Source organism: Anopheles nili, chromosome 3 (assembly GCF_943737925.1).
Source record: "Anopheles nili chromosome 3, idAnoNiliSN_F5_01, whole genome shotgun sequence".
Classification (NCBI taxonomy): domain Eukaryota; kingdom Metazoa; phylum Arthropoda; class Insecta; order Diptera; family Culicidae; genus Anopheles; species Anopheles nili.
Window position 1 is genome coordinate 38,515,143 of NC_071292.1, and position 22,966 is coordinate 38,538,108.

General features: G+C 46.0%; 1 protein-coding gene across 1 annotated transcript; it reads right to left on the reverse strand.

Moving 5' to 3' along the window:
• Positions 1 to 498: 498 nt before the first annotated feature.
• LOC128727608 (protein qui-1) lies at positions 499 to 22,708 on the reverse strand. Its single transcript, XM_053821536.1, has 18 exons — positions 22,594 to 22,708; positions 22,204 to 22,283; positions 21,954 to 22,088; positions 20,482 to 20,690; positions 19,136 to 19,326; positions 17,713 to 17,887; positions 17,274 to 17,433; positions 15,654 to 16,590; positions 15,383 to 15,583; positions 11,757 to 11,926; positions 11,530 to 11,676; positions 11,104 to 11,401; positions 9,668 to 9,785; positions 7,530 to 7,641; positions 7,260 to 7,442; positions 6,976 to 7,071; positions 1,131 to 2,765; positions 499 to 1,065 (listed from the first exon to the last, which is right to left on the reverse strand). The coding sequence occupies exons 1-18, from the start codon at positions 22,706 to 22,708 to the stop codon at positions 499 to 501; spliced, it is 5,529 nt and encodes a 1,842-aa protein (XP_053677511.1).
• Between the last annotated feature and the right edge of the window lie 258 nt (positions 22,709 to 22,966).

The following is a 22,966-nucleotide window of genomic DNA, read 5'->3' on the forward strand; positions in this document are numbered from 1 at the left end:
GGGTAAAATTTTGAACTTGCTAATACTCCAGGTATACACGAAAACCACCACTCATTCACCATTATGTAACAATATGACCAAGTGCGACAACCAAGCTTAGTACAATGCTGTAAAAGCAATCACAAATAAGGCTAGTGCAACCTAGCAGCACTTGGGCTTATCATCGATGAGCCAAATAAAAGTCCTATATTTTCTATCATGTTAATGATACATCTTGAATTAAATCGCATACCAGTTTATCCAAACCAGATAAGGCGATTGCATCTTCAAAGTTTAATTTTGAATAAATCGTAGTACTAGAAACAGCAGCTTACGTATTGTTATTAAAATGTTAATAAAGAAGAATAAAACTCTCCATCTAAAGCGTTTAGTCACCAGCTAAAGCAGAACTTCATTCAAAAAGCATTGCATAAATGGCTTTATGGTCTGAACCAGAACCACATCAGTTCGTTCTGACAGACATTTTGTATGAATTGCAAATCAAAGTAAGGTTGCCCGTTACTGCATGAGACATGATCGGGACATGGGATTGCGGCGATACTGCTGTCTAAATACCGTCACCTCGTGGTTTAGATTGTCGATCGAGCGAGACTTACGCCGGCGAACGTGATACTGATCACCTCGCTCCGGGCTCGACTGCCGCCGTCGCGAGTGGCAGTTCAGCGTACCGAAGGTACAGTGACGAAACAGGGCCTGCAAGTCCGTTTCGGTGGACGAAAGCTTGAGATGGCCACCGAACGGGTCTCCCGAGTGAACACCGGTACCGCCAGCCGGGACCGAGTGTTGCTTCTTCAGCAGCAACACCTCCCGCAGCAGATCGGGCTGATGCTGGTGATGGTACTGGTGGTAATGCTGATGGTGGTGCGGTTGGTTGTATTGTGTGTTGGTGGAGGATGTTGAGGAGTACAGACTAGAACAGTTCCATGCATCTACCGAAAGCGACAGAGGGCGCGACGCGTGAAAGAGGGCTAGTTTCTTCGACATACCTGCGCGTTCCTCCTGAAACTCGTCCTCGTCCGACGAATCGATCCGATCCTCTACCAACGAAGACTGCCGCGAGAGCGTCTGGAAACGTCGAGAAGCAGTACATTGAGCAATTGTGAGGTGGAATGACGTACACCCGAGCTTACCGCATTTAGCCTGCGCCTCGGAGGCGATCGCTTATTCCAGAGTGCCTCCAGCTGGTCGAAGTGCTGGGATTGCGCGAGAGCCGCCTGCTCAGGGCCAAGGTTGGCTTGCGATTCGACATTCTTCGATTCGGCCAGCTTCGAGATCTCCTCCATGCTGGCGGACACCGAGAAGCGTCGCTTAAGACGCTCATCCACCTGCGCCATCATCACCGAAGACGTCAGGTGGGCGTACTTCTTCTGCCAGGTGTACGTGTCGAGAGAAACTTCCTTCTTCAACAGGCGTCGAGCAGGTCGCTTCGGACCGGCCGGTCTCAGATCCTCGACATCGCGGGCTGGAGCCGAGTACGTCGGTAGCTTAATGTAGCTCGCTGGTGAGTTGTGTAGACAGATGATGGGCAGACAAGAGCTGTCCACTAGCTGCACGACAATCCGCGAGCACTCCAGGCTGATATCGAAGCGCGTAAATTGTACGTGCAGCTGCAGCGACGTGAGAGCAAGGCCACGCTTCGTTTCCCACACGATCAGCGTCTTGTCGTCGCTTCCGGAAACGGCAGTGGTGCCATCTGCCGACACTTTGACACACGTTACCGGTCCCAGGTGACCGGCGAGCGTGTGTATCTCCTCGCCCGTGTGAATGTCCCAGATTATTAGGTTCGAGTCCTTAGAACCCGAAATGACCTGGCTCTTGTTCGTCACGGACACTGCCACGCACGTGACTGCATCAGTGTGTCCCACGAGAACTTGGGCAAGCTTGCCACCCGTGGCTTGCCACACTTTCAATGACATGTCCCGCGAGCCGGTAATTACGTAAAGCGAGTCAGCCGTGATGACGAAGCAAGTGATCTCGTCCGAGTGCGACACGGTGTACTTCTCGTCCTCGCGCGTGAGCGACCAAATGCGCAAGCTAGAATCGCCGTTGGTGCAGACCGCGAACTTCATGTTGTTCGTCACCGACAGGCACTTGTGTGGACCCTGCACACTCTGCAGGACCATACCGGAGTCGGAGATCCACACGTGCAGCAGCCCGTCCCTGTCGGCGGATATGATGCGACGCGCATCCATCATGAACGTAACCGAGGTGACCGACGTACAGTGGCCCTTGAAGGTGGCGGTCACCGTGCCCAGTGCTAAGCTCCACACATTCACCGTTTTGTCCTCGGAACCGGACGCGACCAGCTCACAGTTTGGAGCAAAACTCACGCAGGTCACTGTGGCCGAGTGTCCTTCCAAGATGCTCGTCAGTTCTGGCGAGTTGAGCTGCCAGATCTGCACGCAACGGCTGGAAGCTACCGCGGCCATCGTGGAGTCCCGCGACAAGTCGAAGCATATGACCGGGCTCGAGGTCGACTGCAGTGCAAGCCGATTGCGGTGGAACTTTTTGAGTGTCTTTTTCTTTTTCGGATAGAAATTGACGATGGAATCCTCGTTGCGGAACGAGTAGAACGTGATCTTGTTGCCGCCGGCGGTGATGAGGTAGTCGTCCTTTTCCATCACGTACACGGCAGTAACGGCACCTGGATTTGGTGGTAGCGTGCGTATGATCCGCCCGGAGTGCATGTCGAAGATCAGTGCCTTCGTGTCTTCGCTTCCTACAATCGCGCGCTGACTGTCCATTGCAATGCAAAGTGCACGTACCTGCGAAGGATATAGACGGTAGAATCTCGTGCGATACAGTTGTACTTAATTCGTTCGATGAACGTTGCTTGACATATGTTCTTCGTAATGTTTTTGATCGAACATTTTTATGATTGGTAGACCCACAAAGAGTTGGAGCTCATGCGAGTTGTCTGTGCGTTTGTGTGCGAATAAATATTTGATGTGCCATTCGTCGATTCATTGAATATTTTTTGTTTGAAGTAAACAGTGACAGAAGCTAGAAAAAATAGCTAAAAGTCTGTTTTAACAACACGATTGAAATCCACGGTCTTCAGGGACGAAAATTCCAATGTTGACAGCTGAAAAAATCCTTTCAATGCACGAACATGCTGCATGTTGTTTCAAACACAAGAATTCACGCGTCTGTCGTTTGTATTTCAATGTCTTGCTTAGTTCAAAGTCAGAAAAACTGTTTCTCATGCAAGATTATGTATGAGTATGTTTTAAAATTAATTAAGTATGTATGGAAAAATAATAATTATTAGATTATTATTAGATTAATTATGTGGAAAAAAACTTAAAAATCCATTAGTTGTAATAGGATCGTCTCTACTTCAACGTTGCAACGGGTGACTTGAGGTTTGCCATTTTTTAAAGGCTGCTTAACGGTCCTGTAACCTGGGTCCGATGACGACGTTCGCTCTAGCACTATCCCGAAACAAGGCCTGCATTCAAGCTGTCATACGCAAATAAGAGCACCGTCGAGCAATCAAACAGAAATCAAACGCATAATCCTTATGAACATGCCATAATCACCCGGTCGCTGAGGCCGAGCTCCGTAAACGCAGGATGATCCCTTCGGTTTGCGGTGAATGGCGTTACCACCAAAGGAGCAGTACATCCCTTCCAGAGGCAATCAGTTGAATAATTCAATCCTTTGCTCATTTCTTCAGGCTGACGTCCTAGATCTCGACCGCACCGCAAGGCCTACCCCAAACCGGCATCGACAGTGCTGTGCGGTGCGAGTTTGCCCGGCTTCTTTGAGCGCCCGCAGCGTGGTTTTCATAAATGCCAGAAACCCTACACGAGTCCCTTGCAATCAAACTTCCACCAAAGCAGGGCTTTAATGTTGCCTCATCCAGCTTGCGGTGGCTTGTGTTTCTACCATCGCCTTGAACCTTAAGCTGCGTGTTTGAATTGAAGCTAACGTACGTCACTTCCATGTGTTTTCTTTTCACCGTGGCAGCCGGGAAGCTTGGGAAATCAATTCACTCCACGAATAATGATATCAGCATACCACTCGCATACGGTTCCGTGATAGTGTAAAGTTCTCTTCTTCGTACCCACGCTTTTTACGTGGGCTGTGGGAAATTAGGACACGTACAGGTTCATCGGGTTCACCGCCAGTGGCTTCTTCAAATTCTATTCCCACTAACGCAAACCGAGCCACCGAGTTGAGGCTTCTAGGATTCCGAAATCACCATCAGCCCGTAACAGGCCGCAACAACCGTCAACCGTGCATCCGGAGCATCACTCTCCGGCATCACTCGAAAGATTCAATATATCCGCAACCGCACGACCTATGTGCCTTGCGTCCTTTACGATCCTGTGCTGTCTTTAATATCGCCGCACTGATGGGGATTTCTTTTCCGCTCTCGGCTCGGGTTTCCCGTTCCATAAACAAAAAGGCCAGTCTTTTCCGGCCACATCCTCACCCCTATATCCTTCCAATTCCCCCCCCCCCCTCCCACACACACACACACACGAACGTATGACGAGTGCAATCCGAGAACGGTACCGGTGTAGGAAGGAGCCTTCTGTTCTTGGGTCGTTTGGCTTCAAGTTAATAAATTCGGCGGTAACCGAAAGCAAGCAGGGAGCTAAATGGAAAATCCGCTGGCACGGAACCAAGCACCCAACAAACCGTACACCGCTCATAGATGTGTTGCTTCCGCCCGAGGCGGCGGTTGCCTTCAGGGTCGGTCCAATGTGGTGTGCTTTTACGGGATGGTGTTTTTGCTATCTTTTCTTTTTTTTTGCACATCCGCCTTTGATGGCATTTTGTCAACGCGCCCCGAAATAACATTTAAATCCGATTCCGAACCATCATCGCAGCTGTCTGAGTGCGTCACTTTGTTTGCATACCGGCGCGCCGGGAAAGGATACTCCCCGGCTACCCGAAAACCTGCTCCTTTTATGCTTCTTTTTGGGGGTTTTTGGTTCCCATCCCACCTCGTTGCGTACGTTTTTGGCTCACGTTGGCCACGCCGGATCCAGACACTTCCGTCGAGTCATCACAGATCCCACCCATCGTGGGCGCGTGTGTCGCGAGTTCTGATCGAAGCTGACGTCTTCGGCACACGGTCCCACTGTTTGTCCGTCCGGGAACCATCGATCATCGTGGGAAAGTGTCATCTTCTTGCTGATCCACCGCAGGCTACCGCCCCCTCCCCAAGAGGAAGATGAAGGTGCCACATTTTATTCATAGCTTTTGACGGGATTACGTTCCGGCGAACCACGCGAACGTTTTACATCGCGTACCAGGCGCACGGACGAACGCAGGATACACAGGACAAAGGGGCCATCGAAGCGAAGCGGAACGGAAAGCGCGAACGCGAGCTCTAGCTTTCCGATTATACCGAGCTGCTTGGGTGGAATGTCATTCCGGCGTTCTCTGCCCTGCCCTGTGCTGCCTCAGCCGGCACAGCGATGACGAATTGATTTCTCATTTACACCGGAACCGGAACAACCGCAACCGACACTGGGAGGTTGGCGCCTTCGCGCTCCGGTTTTCTCGGTACTTATGGTCGTAAATATTTATTAGCTGCACTGAAGGGCGAATGACGTAAAACGCAATGTCTTGATCTCGCGAACTCCACCTCAACGACGAGGAAAAACCTTCACTCAACATTATGCAGCGGTGCGGTGCGGGGTCGACTTCGACACATAATCCATTTTCGTTCCGTTCGGTTCCTTTTCTGTGAAAGGCTCAACGAGAATGGTACGATGCGTCACCGCGGCATTCGCATTTACTGCTTGTGTTTGTGCTATTCTTGGCACGTGGAAAAACGCCTCCGTTTGCGCTTCCACGTACCAGTGCGTGGTATTAGTAATTTTCCTATTCTCTCAGAACAGATTCCTCTTCTGGTTTGGTGACTAACGTTGCGCGAATCGTCGCTTCTTTCTAGGATTCGTGCATTCATATCAATGAATTGCTCTCGGGCGTATAATTGTTCCTCTGATCGAATCAAACCGAGCCCAAATAAAACAACGATGAAGCTGGGCGAGATGCACGTACAGCGAGTAAGAATTCCAAAATCTATCTGAACCGATTTTACCGTGTCACGAGAGGAACCGTAGGAAACAGATTCGGCAAGTGCCCTCCCGATAACATATTGGAATTTCCAAACATGGCAATTTGGAAATTTGTGGGTGACGTATCGTCAATGAACTGAATTGAATCTGCCATTCAAACGAAAATCCTGCAATGATTTTTTTTTTAATTAAATCGGGATGTGATTTAAAAAAATTTCAAGTGGAATATGTTTTAGTTCAGCAGATAATAAACAAGGCTCAGCTATTCTGTAACTATTTGGCTGATTCTGCATTAGCTCTTTTTGCACCGTTCTTCTCTAGAACATATTTTCCAACAATATTATAATGGCCTGTTAGCCTTTTGTTAGACAAATTATACCATCTAAACGATGAAAATTAAATAACCCGCTTCAATGTGTTGCATCAAGGAAGGAAGGAGTTTAAAAACGAACTATTTCTCTTTGTTAAAATGTTTCCATTACACCACGAACGTCGAGGCGGCGTAAAAAGTTATCGTTGTGTTGGCTAATTTTCGGAGATTTTCTTCAAAACATTATGCAGAATTGATGAGCAAGAAGGTAAATTACAGCTTTGCCAAAAAAACTTCCATGGGTGCACCGAGAATGACTTGTGAAAGTTCTGCATTAATCAGCGTCTTACCAACCAAAAATAGTTTCTAGTGCAGCTTCACAATGCTCTGAAAACGAGAAAAGTTAAAACGATTTTCGTCTCCCGCTTGTCAGATGTTTTCCAAGAATGTGTTGCTCCGTCGTCTGCTTTACGGTAAAGCTTTTTGGTCACTTCTATTGTCTGACTGTATGGGTGTCTGTGATTGTGCTTTTTTTGGATGGTTTTTCTACCCACACGCGCGCGAGCAGAAAGTTTTCCACGTAATTTCCGTTTACGGGATTAGTGCCACCCGTAAGCCGCTTACCTTCGATTTGTGTCCTTTCAACGCGTGCAGCTCCGTTCCCGTGGTCAGAGACCGGAGATACAAACCGTTGTCGGCGCAGTGCACCAGCAGGAATGTCTAACGGGTCAGTCAAGAGCAAGTGGTCGTCCGGGTGCAGAAACGGAAACAATATAAAAAAGCGCACGCTATGATATCCGATGGAAAGTGGGCATTGCATGAGCAATGGCTTCTGTTCCGGAGCACACGCGAGCGTCCCCGACCTTCACACGCCACCAGCTTCGGAGTGGAGCATTACGAATACTTACGGAATCGCACGAGATCTGTGTGTTCAAGACAGGCTGTGCCATCTGGATGCAATTGAGTAGGGTGAAATTTTCCATCGACCACAGGCACACGGTCGCGTCGTGGCTGGCCGATACGAGGACTTCACTCGGATAGCTCATGAGCAGAGCCGTCACCGGCCCACGGTGGTGGTCGATTTTAGTAACCTATTGTGCACCAAAGGGAGAAAAATGCAAACGAACACGAACAGTCAATACCTTCGCCACGACGCTACGACTCGTGTTCTAATTTACCAGCTTTCCACCGTCGAACAGTGCTATAATAATGCTCGAATCATCACTCCCGCTGATGACGTACTTGTTGTCCAACGCCAAGGTTGCGCACAGAGCCGGAGCAATGTGTTCCCTGTAACCGATGGGAGATGGACGTATTTATTTAGTTAATTTTCGTGTCAAAGTGTCAGTTCGGTCTACGAGCCGAAACATTTGCTGCAATTGCATGTCTCTGTCACCATGTCAAACTTTGAAAAGCCAAGCTACACATCTCTTTAAGGCAGATTGAATTTTCTAACTGATTTCCCGTGTAATCCTGGCACTATTTCTGTACCCCCGTTTTTGCTTCACGAATGGGCTTCGGAAGACTCACAGTTACAGCTGTGGAAAATAAAATTACCATTTTCCCGTCTTAGCAATGTTAATTGGAAACTTAATATTCACTTTCCTATTCAAGCTCGGGACACAGAAGTGCGCCATCTGCGCCGGAGGGTTTCGTTGGAAATTCACGTGGTGAGAGCGCGCCTACAGCAGTAGCAGCAGCGTCTTATCAATGCAAATGGAACTGAGTGCTCTGACACCGACGGCCGACATGTTGGCAGATGATGTCGGAGTAGAATATTGAGCACGCTACATTGTCCTTTGCTCTTCGGTCATGGCAAAGGACAATCGTACCGTCGCGACAAAGCCCAACTGCTCATAATGAACAGTGTGCAGCTTTCTTTGCAGAAAAACTGGATTTTGTTCCTTTCCTTTGCGTTTGCAGTACCATTGCTTCGCATGTGCCGTTAGTCTGTTGTGAGTTACTCCTTTCAGAATCTCTGCCAGTGTATGCAAATAGCGGAAAATTGTGTCACCATTTGCATCACAAGTGACCTGGTACGCAAACTGCTTTCGAACACAACTTTGCCGATCATAAAAGCATGCAGCATACGCTCTGCGGGTTTTTATCAAGAAATATTACGCTGCCTAGCAAGTAGTATAAATCAGAACGAGAAGATTATGGCAAGTTTCAAGTCAAAGTTACGTGCTCTGAAGTAGACCACCAAATGAAGGCATACATAAACAGGCAATATAAGGAAAATCTCAATTTTCCACCGGTCTCTGGCGTCATGCATTGTAAAACAGCAAGCAGCAGCAGCGGAATCTAAGTAAATCGTCGCATTGATCCAATTCAATGTCGCAAGTAAATATTTTCATGCCATAACCAATAGCCAATAATCAATTCAGAGCAGCGAGAAAACGTTTGATTGATTTTCAAAGAGAGAAACGTTTGATTGAAAAATTCCAGGGAACCATAATACTTTTTTTGCTCGTATATCCATCCAAGTTTATGCCATTTTCTACGATTCTTCAATTGCTCTCAATTTGGCACTTGTTGTGGTAAAGCATGCAAAGAATATTCTGCATAAAGTTGGTTGATAGCACTTTAAGTTGCTTGCATGGATAAGGTGTGATCAAACGTATACGTCCCGAAGACCTTTGGTTTCTACAAGAATGGGTGTGACTAAGGCGAGATGATAAGGCAGTATGTTGGAAACTCATTAATTTCATGCGCGTGAGCATTGTTTGACTTTGGGCGGAGATTTGAAATACCTCCAGGAAATACGACCCGAACTTGACTTGACGCATACGACGCGAAGGTGTGATAAATCGGGTCGCTAATGACAGATAAGATACATTGCACGCATGAACGATGGCATGATTATACGATGGGCTTTCATTTGAATATCAACCTTCGCCAAGCTTCCTACATGCACGATATCATTTTCTTGCCGTAAGCGAGAACACCCACCCCATGTGCTGTGGTTCGAGTGCTCCCCAGAATGTAGAATCCAGAATCTACAGCATTCTACCAGACGACAACGATCTCAACCATTACCACCTTGTATCAGCACGTGCCTTGTTGTTTTCTTCCAACCTTCTCTCTTTTTCAATTCACGCATGGGACAACTTTTTAACCACGGGTGGAAACCATTTCAACGCGAATACCGAAAAAACGGGCCCTTCTGAACCGTTATGCAAATGTTTGGCCAACTTCTGATACTATCGACCACCCGGCATCCGCTGGCAACCAGACGGAGGGCTATAAATAAAATGTTAGCACCACTTGGCACGGCACATGCACGACGAATGAGCATGCAAAATTGTAGCATTACCGTAATCTCAACTTCACTGCCAGGGTCTTCATGTCCCAAACGATAACGGATGTGTCCTCAGACGTTGTGACAAGATACTGCGACTGGACCTTCATGTACGTTACCGGACCGCTATGACCTGTGCAGAGAGAGAGAGAGAGAGAGAGAGAGAGAGAGAGAGAATGAGAGCACGATGAAAAAGAAACACAAATGTTGGATATGGACATGACTGAACCGGACATGATTCGAACTGATCCTGACATAACACGACATCGGTGTGAATGTGAAGGACAACAATGTGTCATACGAGATGCCGACATTCACGCCCAGCTAAATGCATTCGACTGGATGATTGGAAAATAAAACATTCAATCCCTTTGCGGATGCTTAGCTCGCATTTGCATTTGTACATTAACAACGTTTGAAACAGATCAGTGATTACGGAAACTGATTAGCAAGCAATCGTGAAAGTTATGGAAAAACGACGAACCTCACGATAAGGTTGTGTTGGAAACAAAATTAAGACAATTTAGCATGTTGATGATGAACATCAAAACAAAAAAATCAGCTATAATGACCAAAGTTACAGTCGACGTAGTCAATTAAGTAGAATTAAATTACACTAGATTGACATCCTGTGGACCTTTGCAATTATGCTCAATCTTTTACGATAAGAGAATATTGATGAACTTCAGAGTTTTGTGGGAAGCAAAAATATTTGTAAGACAATCGAACGAAGAATCCTCTTCGCATCCTTCTCGTAGCCAATTCGATTACCAACACCGAGGATAATTGATTAATTTAAAGTCCTCGATTCAGCTTCCAACTACCTTGGACGGGTTTCATCATTAACGAAATGTGCTTTTTGCGTGTGGCCCCTACGCCGAAAAACGGAACAGCCAACGACCCGTAACGAAAGATAGCGAGCTGATGTAAACCCAATAATCCTTGCCATGGGAAAAACTCAAATCCAACAGTATTTTTCATCTTTGTGTTCAATTTTTTTTATAGACTGGGGTTTGCAATTATTTTCTGATTTGTTTGCCAGCGAAAGTTGGGCGGCGGTGTGATTAAATGAAAAGTTAAAGCTCGTATATCGCTTTATCGTCCCATAGCAGCAGAAAACAAAACGCACAGAAGAAGCAAAACACGGTTTGTGCTGTTTACGTGGCACAAATCATGTTACTCTAAATATATACTTAATTGTTCATTGAGCTTACATGATAACTGTTTGCTGGCATGCTTTTTTTAGTTTGTTTTTTTTTTATTAGATTTGTGTTCTAAATAGTTTGGAATGTATATCAGCTCTTTTCGAAAACACCATTTAACGGATGCTCTAATGTCATCGTTAAATTGTCCACTATGTTAAATTATATGTTAGAGCTAACGGACAACAAATACAACAAATCGAAATACTGCCACTATAGGCGCTAGTGAGAAAAATAGAATCCACTTACCCTTGAACGTGTGCACGAGACTATTACTCATGATGTGCCACAGCTGCGGATCTCCGACCTTCGGCGAGAGGATCAGGTGCTGCTTGGACGGTGAAACCTCAATGCAACGAACCGGACCCGGACCGGGCACGGTGATGCATCGAATTTGGCTGGGCAGTGGAACCGGAAGCCAACCCGTCAGTGGAACAAGCAACGGCACGGTGTACCCATCGCACCAAGCCGTCGCAGACTGCACCGTAACGCTTAGAAGTGCCTGCGGTCCCTCGTGGGCGGATACGGACTTCAGCCAGGAAATCAGCTGCAAACAACACAATCATCGAGAAACAGCGAAGATAGCCATCATTTCGAAAGGTTCGATGATCCTTATTTATCTCTCTCTATCTTTCTCTCTCTCTCTCTCTCTCTCTCTCTCTTACTCTCTCTTACCTGTGCTCCCAGCTGCATTGGATCACGCGTCAGAACATCACTCGACTTCCGGATGGTGTAGTACACGAGTTCGATATCCCGGTCCAGGATGTAACAACGTACGTGTTCGATTAGGCATCGCAAATAGCTAATGGACACCGTTTGAACCTGTGAACAGATAACGTTAGAGCGGCCTGAGGTTCAGAGGAAACGGTTTTCTAAGGACGCCCAATTGCAGGGATACCTACCGCGGCCAGCAGAAAGTCGAAGTTGCATACGGCAATCTCTTTGAGCTTTTTGGTGTCCTCCGACTTGATCAAATGATGCCACGCTTCCTCCACGTGCCGGATGCTGTAGGATATGTCCAGCCCCAGGTTGAGCACTTGCGTCACGTTGTCGTCCTGTTGGGTTTGCATGCCTACGTGCATGGAATAGATGAGTGGCCCAAATCAATCAACGATTGCGAAGCAACAGACTGGCCGGACAACGTTTGACCAACCGACGTACGTTTTTCTCCCTGGCTTTTTCGACAAATTCTAGTTAATGACACCAATTTCATCGCTGCAAAATTGGATTTCAAACCCAATTTGATTAGGTTTCCTCGAGAGCATATTTTTAATTGAGTTTTGTCGAAGTCGTCTCGAAGTAACTCAATATGTGTTAAACTTTTGAAACCTACAGTCGAGCACTACCTTGCTCATCAAACCTGAAGCTTCATTTTAACGTCATCACGTAGCCACGTTCTGCTGCCTGTATTCATCCGCCAGATTCGTCGTTGAATTCATGTTCGGTCGAATGGAAATTGGTCGACTTCTTTCAAGAACATCGGCCACGTAGAGCTATCGACAAATGAAATGTTGCATTGTTTTTTATCCTTACGCTTGAACGTAAATTTAACATGAGTTGGGGAGCAAAAAACGAAACCCAGGTGTCGAAAAGGTGCTTAAATGTCGACTTCGCGAAAAGCTCAACACACTGCCGCATTTGCCGTTTAGAAGTTCTCCAGCTGCAAGACAGAACCCCCGACAAACGCACGTCAAGGTGAAAGAGAAACACGTCTTTTACCACGTTCTACTTTCGCCGTTTCTTTTTACTGTACGCCATCAGCGTATATGATCTCGTACAACAGTGATGCACAGTCGACAACCGCTGATAAACGAAACAGCGCCACTCCGGCCAGTCGCAGACGGTGCTTGGCGCGGTTTTATTATTTCCACTCTTCGCCGTTAAAAGGGGCGCAAATAGCAGAAATTCATGACGAATCGAGACTTTGGCTTCTTTCGGTGTCATTTCACGGTCATCGTCTTTTAATGCCAGCTCAATTCAAATAGCCCGCCGGTCGTGCCACGGCGTACGCTTTATGTTGGGCTGTAATTAAGGCACCACTGGCTTTCCCAACCATTCTTCATCTCGGTCAAATGGTGCCTTTGCCTTTGCGAAGGCTTCTGCAGAGGATTTGTGTTTTGATCCCATTATTACATATCTCGTGCATGGAGCTATTTACTTCGGGGTTTCAACTTTAGCTCTACGAGAAACACTCACTCGAAGATCGCTTGTGAATTCAATTTTCGCTGTAAGAAAAAAAACTACACAAATAGCCCAAAGACGTAAGATAAAATCTTTATGGACAAGAATCCAGCTTCAAGGAACTTGATTTCATTTCATTGCAAGCAATAAGATCCATGGACCTTTAGTAATTTCAATGTAATTATATTTTTCAAAGCAAATGAATAGATAGTAAAATAGTAAATGCAAGTACAACGTACAAGATTGAATTCTATACACCGTGAAAAAACTATAATGAAACACAACTCGGACGAAGTTAATATTCGAACGCAAACATATTCCAAGATCGCTCGCAATACATTCAATATGTAAGCCCTACAGAAAGCTGCACTATTAGTCGCTAAAAGCTCAGAATCGAAAATTCATCCTTTTTCCAGCAAGTTTGTTCAGATAAGATGCTCTAAGTTTCGCACTTGTCCGCGGAGCTATTCGCACCTTGCATTTGTTAGCGCATCGCTTGACATGCACAATGCCACTCTAGACATACAACGATTCAATTAAAATCAAATCTAACAATTTTCGCCTTTGTTCGCGCAGGCTGCACCCGCTGCTCGCTACGATGGTAGTGAGAATACGCAAAAAAGTCGCATTTGCTCAACACAAGCGACCAACCGACCGGGTGAGCTCCAGTGAAAGGACATATAAATCCTTCGTGAACAATACCAGCCTAACCCCTTTTGTTGACGCCGACGGGATGGTGTAAAGCACGCAAGACCTCTCGCACATTGCCATTGCCGCCTTTCACCAGACGTAGCAGAGAATTCAAGATAAAAAACACTGTGCCTCCCTGTATGAAAAACTTTTCTTATTTCTTTGTTTTTTCGCTATTGTTGCCTCAATTGTACTGATAAAAGGAGTGCAAAACTTCAGCTTGGCTTCCGCTCGCTACAACCAGTCCAGTTAAAGGAAGCCGAATGAAAATCAGCTATCAGAGTACTTCATTCATTGTAAAGGAAACTGTGTGTAAACTTGTATAAAGTGCCCTATTGTGTTGACTATAGACAGTCTGAACACACACACACACCCTCACATACGCACTTATATATTGATGTATGCTTTGTAGCTTTGTAAAGTCAACTTTGTATTATAGTTTTCTTTGATGTTATCATGCAGACGAAATTGAATGTTTTGAGGCATGGAATAAGGCACGAGTGTGCACAATTAATACAATAGCATAGATATCAGTTTTAAAGAACGTTTCTCATAGAACGTATCAGGGGCAGCTTTATTTAGATTGTTTGAGATTTGTTAGACTAGTTAATGGTGCGCAAAAATAGATAACTTATTTTATTGCACAATCAAGAATCATTTGATATGTGTTTCATCATTTTGGTTTCGTTTATCTGCGTTTATCCACATTCAATTCAAACTATACGCAACGTAAATTTCTTGAAGAAAAATTTCGTAATGTGCAAATTGAAGGATACAGCTATGTAAGGGATTGTATATGGGTTTTTGAAATATATAAAAAAACAGAACCTTCCAGGGCATGCTTATATTAAAAAAAACCCCTGCGGAATGCATACTTGTAATTATAAACAAAAAGCACATTTTGTTAAATGTAAATTACACATTGTGTTGAATTTAAGTTTTAAGGGATTAAATAAAATTGTTCCTTTTTCATCTGTTAGAAGAAGAAGAAGAAGAAGAAGAAGAAGAAGAGCTTCCTTATAAGACGCTAGAAAATATTCCCAACATGAAAGGAGGAAAAAACGAAAAAAAAACTATTCTTTTCCAGCATATTCTTCGACATCATCGTTTGCTACAAGAAAATTTATTACATCTATAATCAACTAATTGTAATAAATGCATGTTTCACCAGAATGCTGGGATACCAGTTTGTCTACTATTAAACGATTCAAGCGACATCTCCCTTTATCTCTACCGGTCATTCAGGGTAGTGCTAATTGCGAAAAACTAAATGTGCCCTGTTGCATCCTTCAACATCAATTTTTCACTCGCCAGTCGTGTAATTCAAAGCTGCTGCTGCTGCTGCTCGAATGGACCGTGTGAGTGGCGGTTTCGCCAATCATCCTGTGGGAGGATTCCAATTAACGCTATCGATTTTTCATTCAACAGCAAAGAGCCTCTCGAACGACGACCAATTAGCCATCTAACCGACTCCCGCTGGGGCGTATGAAACCATTTAAAATCTTGCCCGACTACTCACGGGACTTGTGCGGAACTTCGCGAGTACGACATCGGCCTTCAGCGGCTAGCAGCAGTGGCAGTGATGTACACATTTATATTCGCTGCATTCGATGAAACAATGCGCCGTGCGGCACCACAACCAGCGGCGCGTACTTACTCGACTTTCTGCTGTGCTGCTCGGTGGACATCTCCTCGCTGTCGTCGCTGTCCGGTGGGAAGAACAGATTCACCAGCTCCGAGTGGATGGAGCGAGCGCTGTCCGGTGTCATGTAGCGCGCCCGGGTAATCTCCGAGCATATGCTGTGGCGCCACACCACCAGCAACTTCCCGGACATGAGTTTCTCTCGCAACACGAGCCCTGTCGGAACGGGGTAACATATTAGCGGACAGAGTGGGAGTGAGTGCACCGGTGAAAGACTCATACATACTCATTTGGTTCCGGATGGTGCGGAAGGTAGAAAAGTTGAAGTCACCCTCTCGAGTATCGATGGCCACGTCCGCGTCTTGCGTCGGCATCAGCAACTCCAGCAGTTCCGTCTCCGTCAGACCATACTCGGAGCACGTGATGTAGACGGCCAACCGGCTGAAGCCCTTCACACCAAACCGGCTCTCCATGGCATCGAACACTCCGTTCACGAGCTGTGCGAACGTTGGCTGGTCAGTGCTTGGCTGTTCCTGCAAGGGCGATGGCACCGCCGTCCAACGTTGCACTTGTGTTTCGTTCTGCTCCAGCGACAGATCGAAGAAGTAATCCGCACACCTGAAGCGTTCCTTCTGCATCGGGGTCAACCGAAGTGACTCGATTGGCACGGTGGTGGACACGATCAGGAACACGTTCCAGGGCAGGCTGATGGGCAGCCAGGACAGTGCAGCCACTATGTCACAATCCAGCGGGTTTAGCCGATGCAGATCATCAATGAACAGGAACAGTATCTCGTTGTGCAGGTCCTCGCAGTGCTTGAGCAAGTTCTGGAACCAGTTGTTGATGTAGAGCGGGTCGAACGATGCATCCTTCGGAAGATAGCCCTCGGGAATGTTCAAGATGATCGCCAGCTGCTGGCAAACGACGCGCAGCAGCTCCAAGTTGTACGCCGAGCGAGGAGTGGCCGACGCGTACCGTATCACTCGGTGAACTTTTGTATGCTCGAACCAACCCGTCAGCTGGGCGTAGATGTGCGACAACAGTGTGCTCTTTCCGCTGCCATGCCCACCGTGGATGAAGTACGGCGGATGCCGGCTCCCGGAACGGAAGTTCATCTGCACGTTCTGCCGTATCCGCTCCGGAACCTTGGACGAGATGTATTTGTTCGCACTCAGGTGCTCATTTAAGCACATTAAATGCGTCGAGTGTTCGTGGAAAATTTCCTGAATAAGAGAGTTAGTCGTGTCAGTTCGTGTCCTCCACACATGTGCGAGGGTGTTGTCCTAGTAGAATATTTACAACACAATTTATGTTATGAAGTTCCATGAAGCGTGCCGAAGGACTGGGATAATTAGCGGGAGATTCTTTTTTTTCTCGAATGTTTGCAGCAAACGAGTATTTTGGTCGCAATCAGCGCTCAGCACTAAAATTCTCCCCGATCAACAGCGTAACAGCGTCTGGCACTGGTTACGCCTGCCAGATAAACGAGGGTGTCAATGTGACCGCAATGTCGGCACATTATGACACACAGCTCACAGCACGAGCCGCAAAATCGGGCTAATAACCGGGGCATGACATTGCCCTCTCCATGCTGGGATGCTTTAAATAGCTCAATGCGGGCGCAAACGCTTATGCAGCGTGCAGTACACGCTTATGCGAAAATGCATTCACGTATTGATTCATGCAAAATTTTGCGTCTGCTGTCGTTGTCATGCAGACAAATTGAGTATCAACAGACAATCTTTTAATTGAGAGTCAGGAACTTTAACATTGCAAAAATACATCCAACACCTCATAAGCCACCGATGGCCTTACAAAATGAGTATGATTAGCAGATAAAAGGAGTCTGTTTTGTTTGCCGGAGGTATTCAAAGCTATTGCAGAAATAATTCATCGTGCAACTTACCTGCACCGTTTTCTTACGACCCTTGCCACCGTTTGGGTCCTTGGCCAGATCCTGATCGATGGAAGCTTTCATTATCTCGAACATTTTATGTTTGAAGCTGGTCAAGTACACATCGTGACACTCGAGCTCCGGGTCGATTCCATTTTCCGCCCAATCAACGCTGCATGGTCGCTCAATCGGTAATGAATACATCAGAGGCCAAAGGATCCCGGAAGAGGACGACCGGTGCCGAAAACGTACATGAAAAAAAAAGACATAGCAAACTAAACCGCCTGCCGAATGAAAATGCATACCCATTGTGGTTTTTCCGATTTTTTTTGTTTTCACCTCGCCGGAAAGGACCCATGAAGGCCCTCCGAAATGGAAGCATCGGCACGGGACGATGTTTTCCCAAATTATTTCACTCTTTCGCGGACGATATCCCACGGGTTACACTTACATTAGCGTTTGGTGGTTACTGGCGGGTAGCGCTTCGATGATTCTGCTTTCCAGCTGCTCAGCGGCGCTGGCCAAGACCGAGCCCAAATGGTCATCATCCGCATGGTCGGTGGAACCGTTTTCCGGTTGCTTCTGCCAGTGCCGGAAAAGTGCCAAAATTCGTCCCGGCGAACATGCTAGGCAGCGAGTACACGGTGGAATAAGGAGAAAAAAGCAGGAAAATGAGCAGCACCAGAAGAAACGAAGAATGAATGGTTGTTGGCAGCCAGCACACAGGTGCTGATTATCTATTTATTCAGGTCGATCCCCCGCGCACGTGCTGTGATGGTTCCGTGGACAAAAAATGAACAAGCAAAAGGCAAAAGCGACCGTGTTCGTGCGCGGCAGCCAGCAAGACGATGGCGCGTGCTAACGGATGCTATCGCAACATGCGATCTTGTCATTATAGATTCCCCCAAAACAAAACGTATGTTCGTGTCTGGCAGTAGTTTGGGGATAGTGCTGAAACCAAACTAAAGTTGGTACATTGATCCACACTCCGAACTATTTATACAACGTACGCAAACAGTATCGCAACAAAGCTGTCATTTAGATCGAAGCAATGAACCTTGAATGCTGAGCGTAATATTATTAATCTCTACCACCAGGCAGTCTGTTTCACAAAATTCTATCTCTCTATTATCACTCACTTCCACTTCTCGATATCTCACGCGCAATAAACCTAATTAAATCGCTCCTACCGCAAGTGAGCCTACTTCCCGCTGTGCCTTCACGCTGCACACAGTATCTAATGAAGAGTAATCGATCGAACGCGAACGATTATCGATGTTTGCACGGCGTCAACAACGTCAAAGGGCCTGAGGCCCCTTTTATCAATTACGGTCATTCGCCGGCGAAATGAATCGCGCCAGCATCCGCGAGGCAAACAAATCGAACAATCCCGATAATGAACGCTAAGTGGACACGTTCTCTGCATCGGGAAATGACAACTGATTTCCATTACTCTCCATTAACCCTTGGGCTACGTGACTCGGGCGCCTGATGGATAGATAATCTGCAACGAATACTCAACGTAAACGCATTTCGAAAGATCAGCAATCTGTTTGACGATGACCCGTTCGTCATCAAACGAATATGTAAATTATTTTCATACGAAGGATCTGTCGGCTGGTGGAAAAATCATGCTTTAACTAATAGATTGGTGCAATTGCTGTTCAACGTGTCCTGTGGAACGGACACTTTCATTCAATCTTATGTACCGGGAACAAACGGAAACCATCACAAAAGTCCTCAAGTAATCGAACGTTTGCGCGCAAGATAATAACGTCATTGCCAAAAATCGAACCACACGTTATTTTTCGCTCAAGAAAACCGCAGAATAGAGCCCGAAATCGTTGACATTCCTGCCCGAGCAATCCACTTACCTAAACCCTTTTCAATTTCCCGTGCGATAGCTCTGGTTTTCAGTCGTTTCAGATTATCACAGAATTGTTCCCCATCGGATCCTTCGGTGGGTGTCGTCATCTCGGCCGCAGGCAGCGCCTCATCTATCCTCCGCTCCAGCAGCTCACGCAATCGTCGGCTCTCCGTCGCCCATTCGGCCCGGTCCAGCGCTCTACATTGATGGAACAAGTGATAAAAATCAACCAACTGTAGTAGGGTGCGCGAAAACCGGATTACGTCACTGTCGATTGGAGGAAATCACTCTGTTGGTCGATCGAACGTGGACAGAGGGGCGACATTGGATGGTTGTGGTGGAAAAGGACCCGGTTCCGGGCCATACTGCTTTTTGATCTGAGGTAATGATTTTGATGAAGTGCTTCAGTTTCGTTTACCCACCGCAAACGAGTCATAACTCAAAATTCGCCGCTCACTTCAACTGATTCCGGATCCGGGATGGTCCCGAACATCGACAACGGAAACGAGAGAGAAAGAGAAGCGATTTCTATGGAAAGCCATAGCCGTAACTTAGTTAATTAAATATCTCGAATTCTACCGCCATGCGGGCAGAAAACCTACCGTTGGGACAAGCGGGAGAAATGTTCACAAGATTCTGTCAAGTACCAGAAAGCACGGCCTGTTCATTTGATATATTTGTTCACTCCAAGAGCTTTGCCCAGTATAAGGTAAATTGGTTCTATTGACGATGGTAATGGATTAATTTCCTATCAGAAACGGTTGATCGGCCGAACAATCGGTCGATTGTGGCGATTCAAGTTGAGCTTCTCAACATTACTGATAGTATTCCAGCTAGTTTGGAATTTCCAATTTTCACAACGGGTATTCAAAATTTTAAACGCACTTTAATTCAAATAGCACCATGAATTGATGTCAATTAAAATAGCAACATGATAAAGATGTAAAGGAAGCAAATTGCATGTTAATTAATTGTTATTTGTGAAGCACTTTTTTTACTTTATTCCATTGAAACTATTGTTTATGTGTGTGTGTGTTCGACATTCTCGAAAATGTCGAAAATCAATACAATCTATAGGCACAAAATTCGTATGTGAAACGTATATCACGAGCTGTAGCTCAAAAAACAGTTTCGATCAAATAAAGCGCTTTATCTGTGGTTCCATAGTTTCATTTTTTTTTGCATTATTAAAATATTACTGATCATATTGAAACCCTTCAGTTCCGTCGGTTATAGACATAATCAATTCATCATCCGCCACTTTATCTCACCTGCGTCCAGAAGCCACAGAGCGCAATGGCCGTAACCGGTACCGTAAGGGTAAGGAAATTGTAGTAATGGAATTCAACCCACCTGTAGTCCGTTGCGAGCCAGTAATATCCTTCCGCATCCTGCTGCTCCTCATCCCCCAGATGGGTCGTCGTGCTCGGCCGTTCGGTGCTGTACCACTTCCGCAAGCTTGTACATTCATCGTCGGTGGATTGATTCGCAATAGCCGTGAATACGCTGGGGTCGAGTTTTGTTGGCAGTAAAAAATTGCCCAAACGTGACCCAAGCAGTACCTGTTGGAACAGGGACGTTGGTAAAGGAAACCCGGTGCCATCGAACGGACGCAGCACCGCAGCAAGCGTAAGGAGAAACGGACAGTGAAGCAAACGTAAGTTAAACCGGAAGGACCAATCACTCGCCGTTGATAAGCGGAAACCGAGACAAATTCCAACCCATCTAAACATCCCACGGGCAACAAATGGATCGATGCGCTGGCGAACGTTATGATAACCGTTCTGGGGAAGCTGTATGACCTTCACATTTCATTGGCCGACTCTTTCGTCCGGTGCCGTTGGTGTCGTTGGGGTTTTCAATCAATCGATGTTGGACGGCCACCCATAAATTCCTTCTCTGCGCAATATTTGGCAAGCGGCTTTTCCAATTATTTGACCGTACCACTCTTCGGAATTTTGAAAACTTTTGCTATTTTCCTATTTTCAGATTTTTCACTTCCTGCACAGTACAGTTTTAGCTTACACTCTTTGTTCATGCTATACAAAGAGTTCATAGGCAAAACTTGTTTCTACAACGAAGACAATATATTATAAGAATTTTTTACTCAAAACAAAATATCTATCAACCATCAGCCAATCAATCATTTGTTTGAGCGTGAACAAACAACCGATGAAAATCGTAGAAATTTCAAATAACAGCACCTGTTGCGTGCTGCAGAAAAATTCACCAGAACTCAATGGTGGTACGAGAAACTGAAAGAAAACAACAAAGCAAAGCAAACGGAAAATTTCGTTAACAAACGGAGCGCAAAGGAAGCAAAAACTACACTTCCGTTACCGCGAAAGCATTATTTGGATCCAAAAGAATCCTCCGTAAGCACCTGACTACCATACCCACACTCCGGGAGCGTTCGCTGGCGATTGAGAACATCGAGCTGGAGTATCGGTAGCTTGGGTTTGTTATCTTGCTGCAGGCCATAAATCATCATTATGAAAGCATATTCACTCTTTTTCGCACATCATCTCACATCGCCCGGAAACGCTCGCATACCCCATGCTGGCTGGTGATGAAGCAATTTTCATCTTATTTTCACCTCGGCTTGTGCGGAGAAAATTTCAATCGTTCAATACTGCTCATTTGTCCGACAAATCAATTCAAACGCTTAGAAGGAAGATTCAAAAGGGCTCGTCGAAAGGTGTCGTTTGGGAAGGAAAAAATAATCCGCTTGGAATGGACCCGGCGACAAGTAGTGAAACACCAATGGGCACCCCCATCAAGGGATGACTGAAACGTAGAACATTCGCCATGGAGACCGTACTTACGATTAGAAATACACTTTTCGAGACAGAATGGCACGTTTCGATTTCCTGCAGGTGATCCTCCACCACATACGGATCCAAGTCTACGGCAGTTAACTCATCGCTACCGGTACCAAAGTGGATGTCAACGATTTCAACCTTTCGATTCGTCGTCCAATGCAGGATAAAAACGGAACAGAAACAAACAGAGTGGTAGGATTAGAAAGCTTGCGGGAGGTTGGATCGGAATCCATGCGATAAACTTATCAAGTACCTCGAGCTGTCGATCGTCGTACAGTGACTGCAGGTCGGGTCCAATCACTTCCAACAACAGGCGCCGTTCCTCTTTGAAGTCTGCAGGGAATCATGAGAAACTCATTTTAAATCAATTACGGCGTTTTTCCTACCTTCGATCACATTTTCTCAATCAGCCGAGGTGTCAAATGGCATGTTTTGTAAAATAAATGAAAATTTAACAAAAACTGTTTTTTTCTTTCAAAATATGTCTTGTGCTTGTTCCACAGATAAGCATACTAATCAAAACTGCTCTGCATAGTAAGCTAATGTTGTAGTATAGCATAGTAAGCTAATCACTTGCACCATACAACTATCATTTTGCAGATCAAAAACGAAGTATAATTACAAAACATACAAACGTCCTTACCGTCCTTTAAGCTTGCCACATATATCTTAATGATTCGAGGCGACGGGAGCTTCGTATGCTCATTGTGATGACCCCGCAAAGCGTTAAATACTGCTTCCTCTATCGCCGCCGCCATGTTGATTGCATTTGTGTTCGTAGATTTATCTCACCACGTATCACAGGACTTTGGCTACCGGAACGTCTGCGAATATACGTACGAGTGCGTTGGAAGTATAGCTTCCGTTGCTCCGCACGCACTCGCCCAGATAGCTGGACTGCTTCCGATTATGATCCCGTCGCAATCAGCTTGATGAAAATTACATCCCTACAATGTGCCCGCTCCGGTTGCTGCTGTTCGGCCACTAACGAAGGTCGCCGATGCGAATGCTGCTGT

Coding starts and splice junctions, on each gene's coding strand:
- LOC128727608 (XM_053821536.1), bottom strand. CDS start 22,708: ATGGCGGCGGCGATAGAGGAAGCAGTATTTAACGCTTTGCGGGGTCAT. Junction 17,434..17,712: donor AGTAACCACCAAACGCTAAT/GTAAGTGTAACC, acceptor GCGACCATGCAG/CGTTGATTGGGCGGAAAATG. Junction 11,402..11,529: donor CAATGCAGCTGGGAGCACAG/GTAAGAGAGAGT, acceptor TGTTGTTTGCAG/CTGATTTCCTGGCTGAAGTC.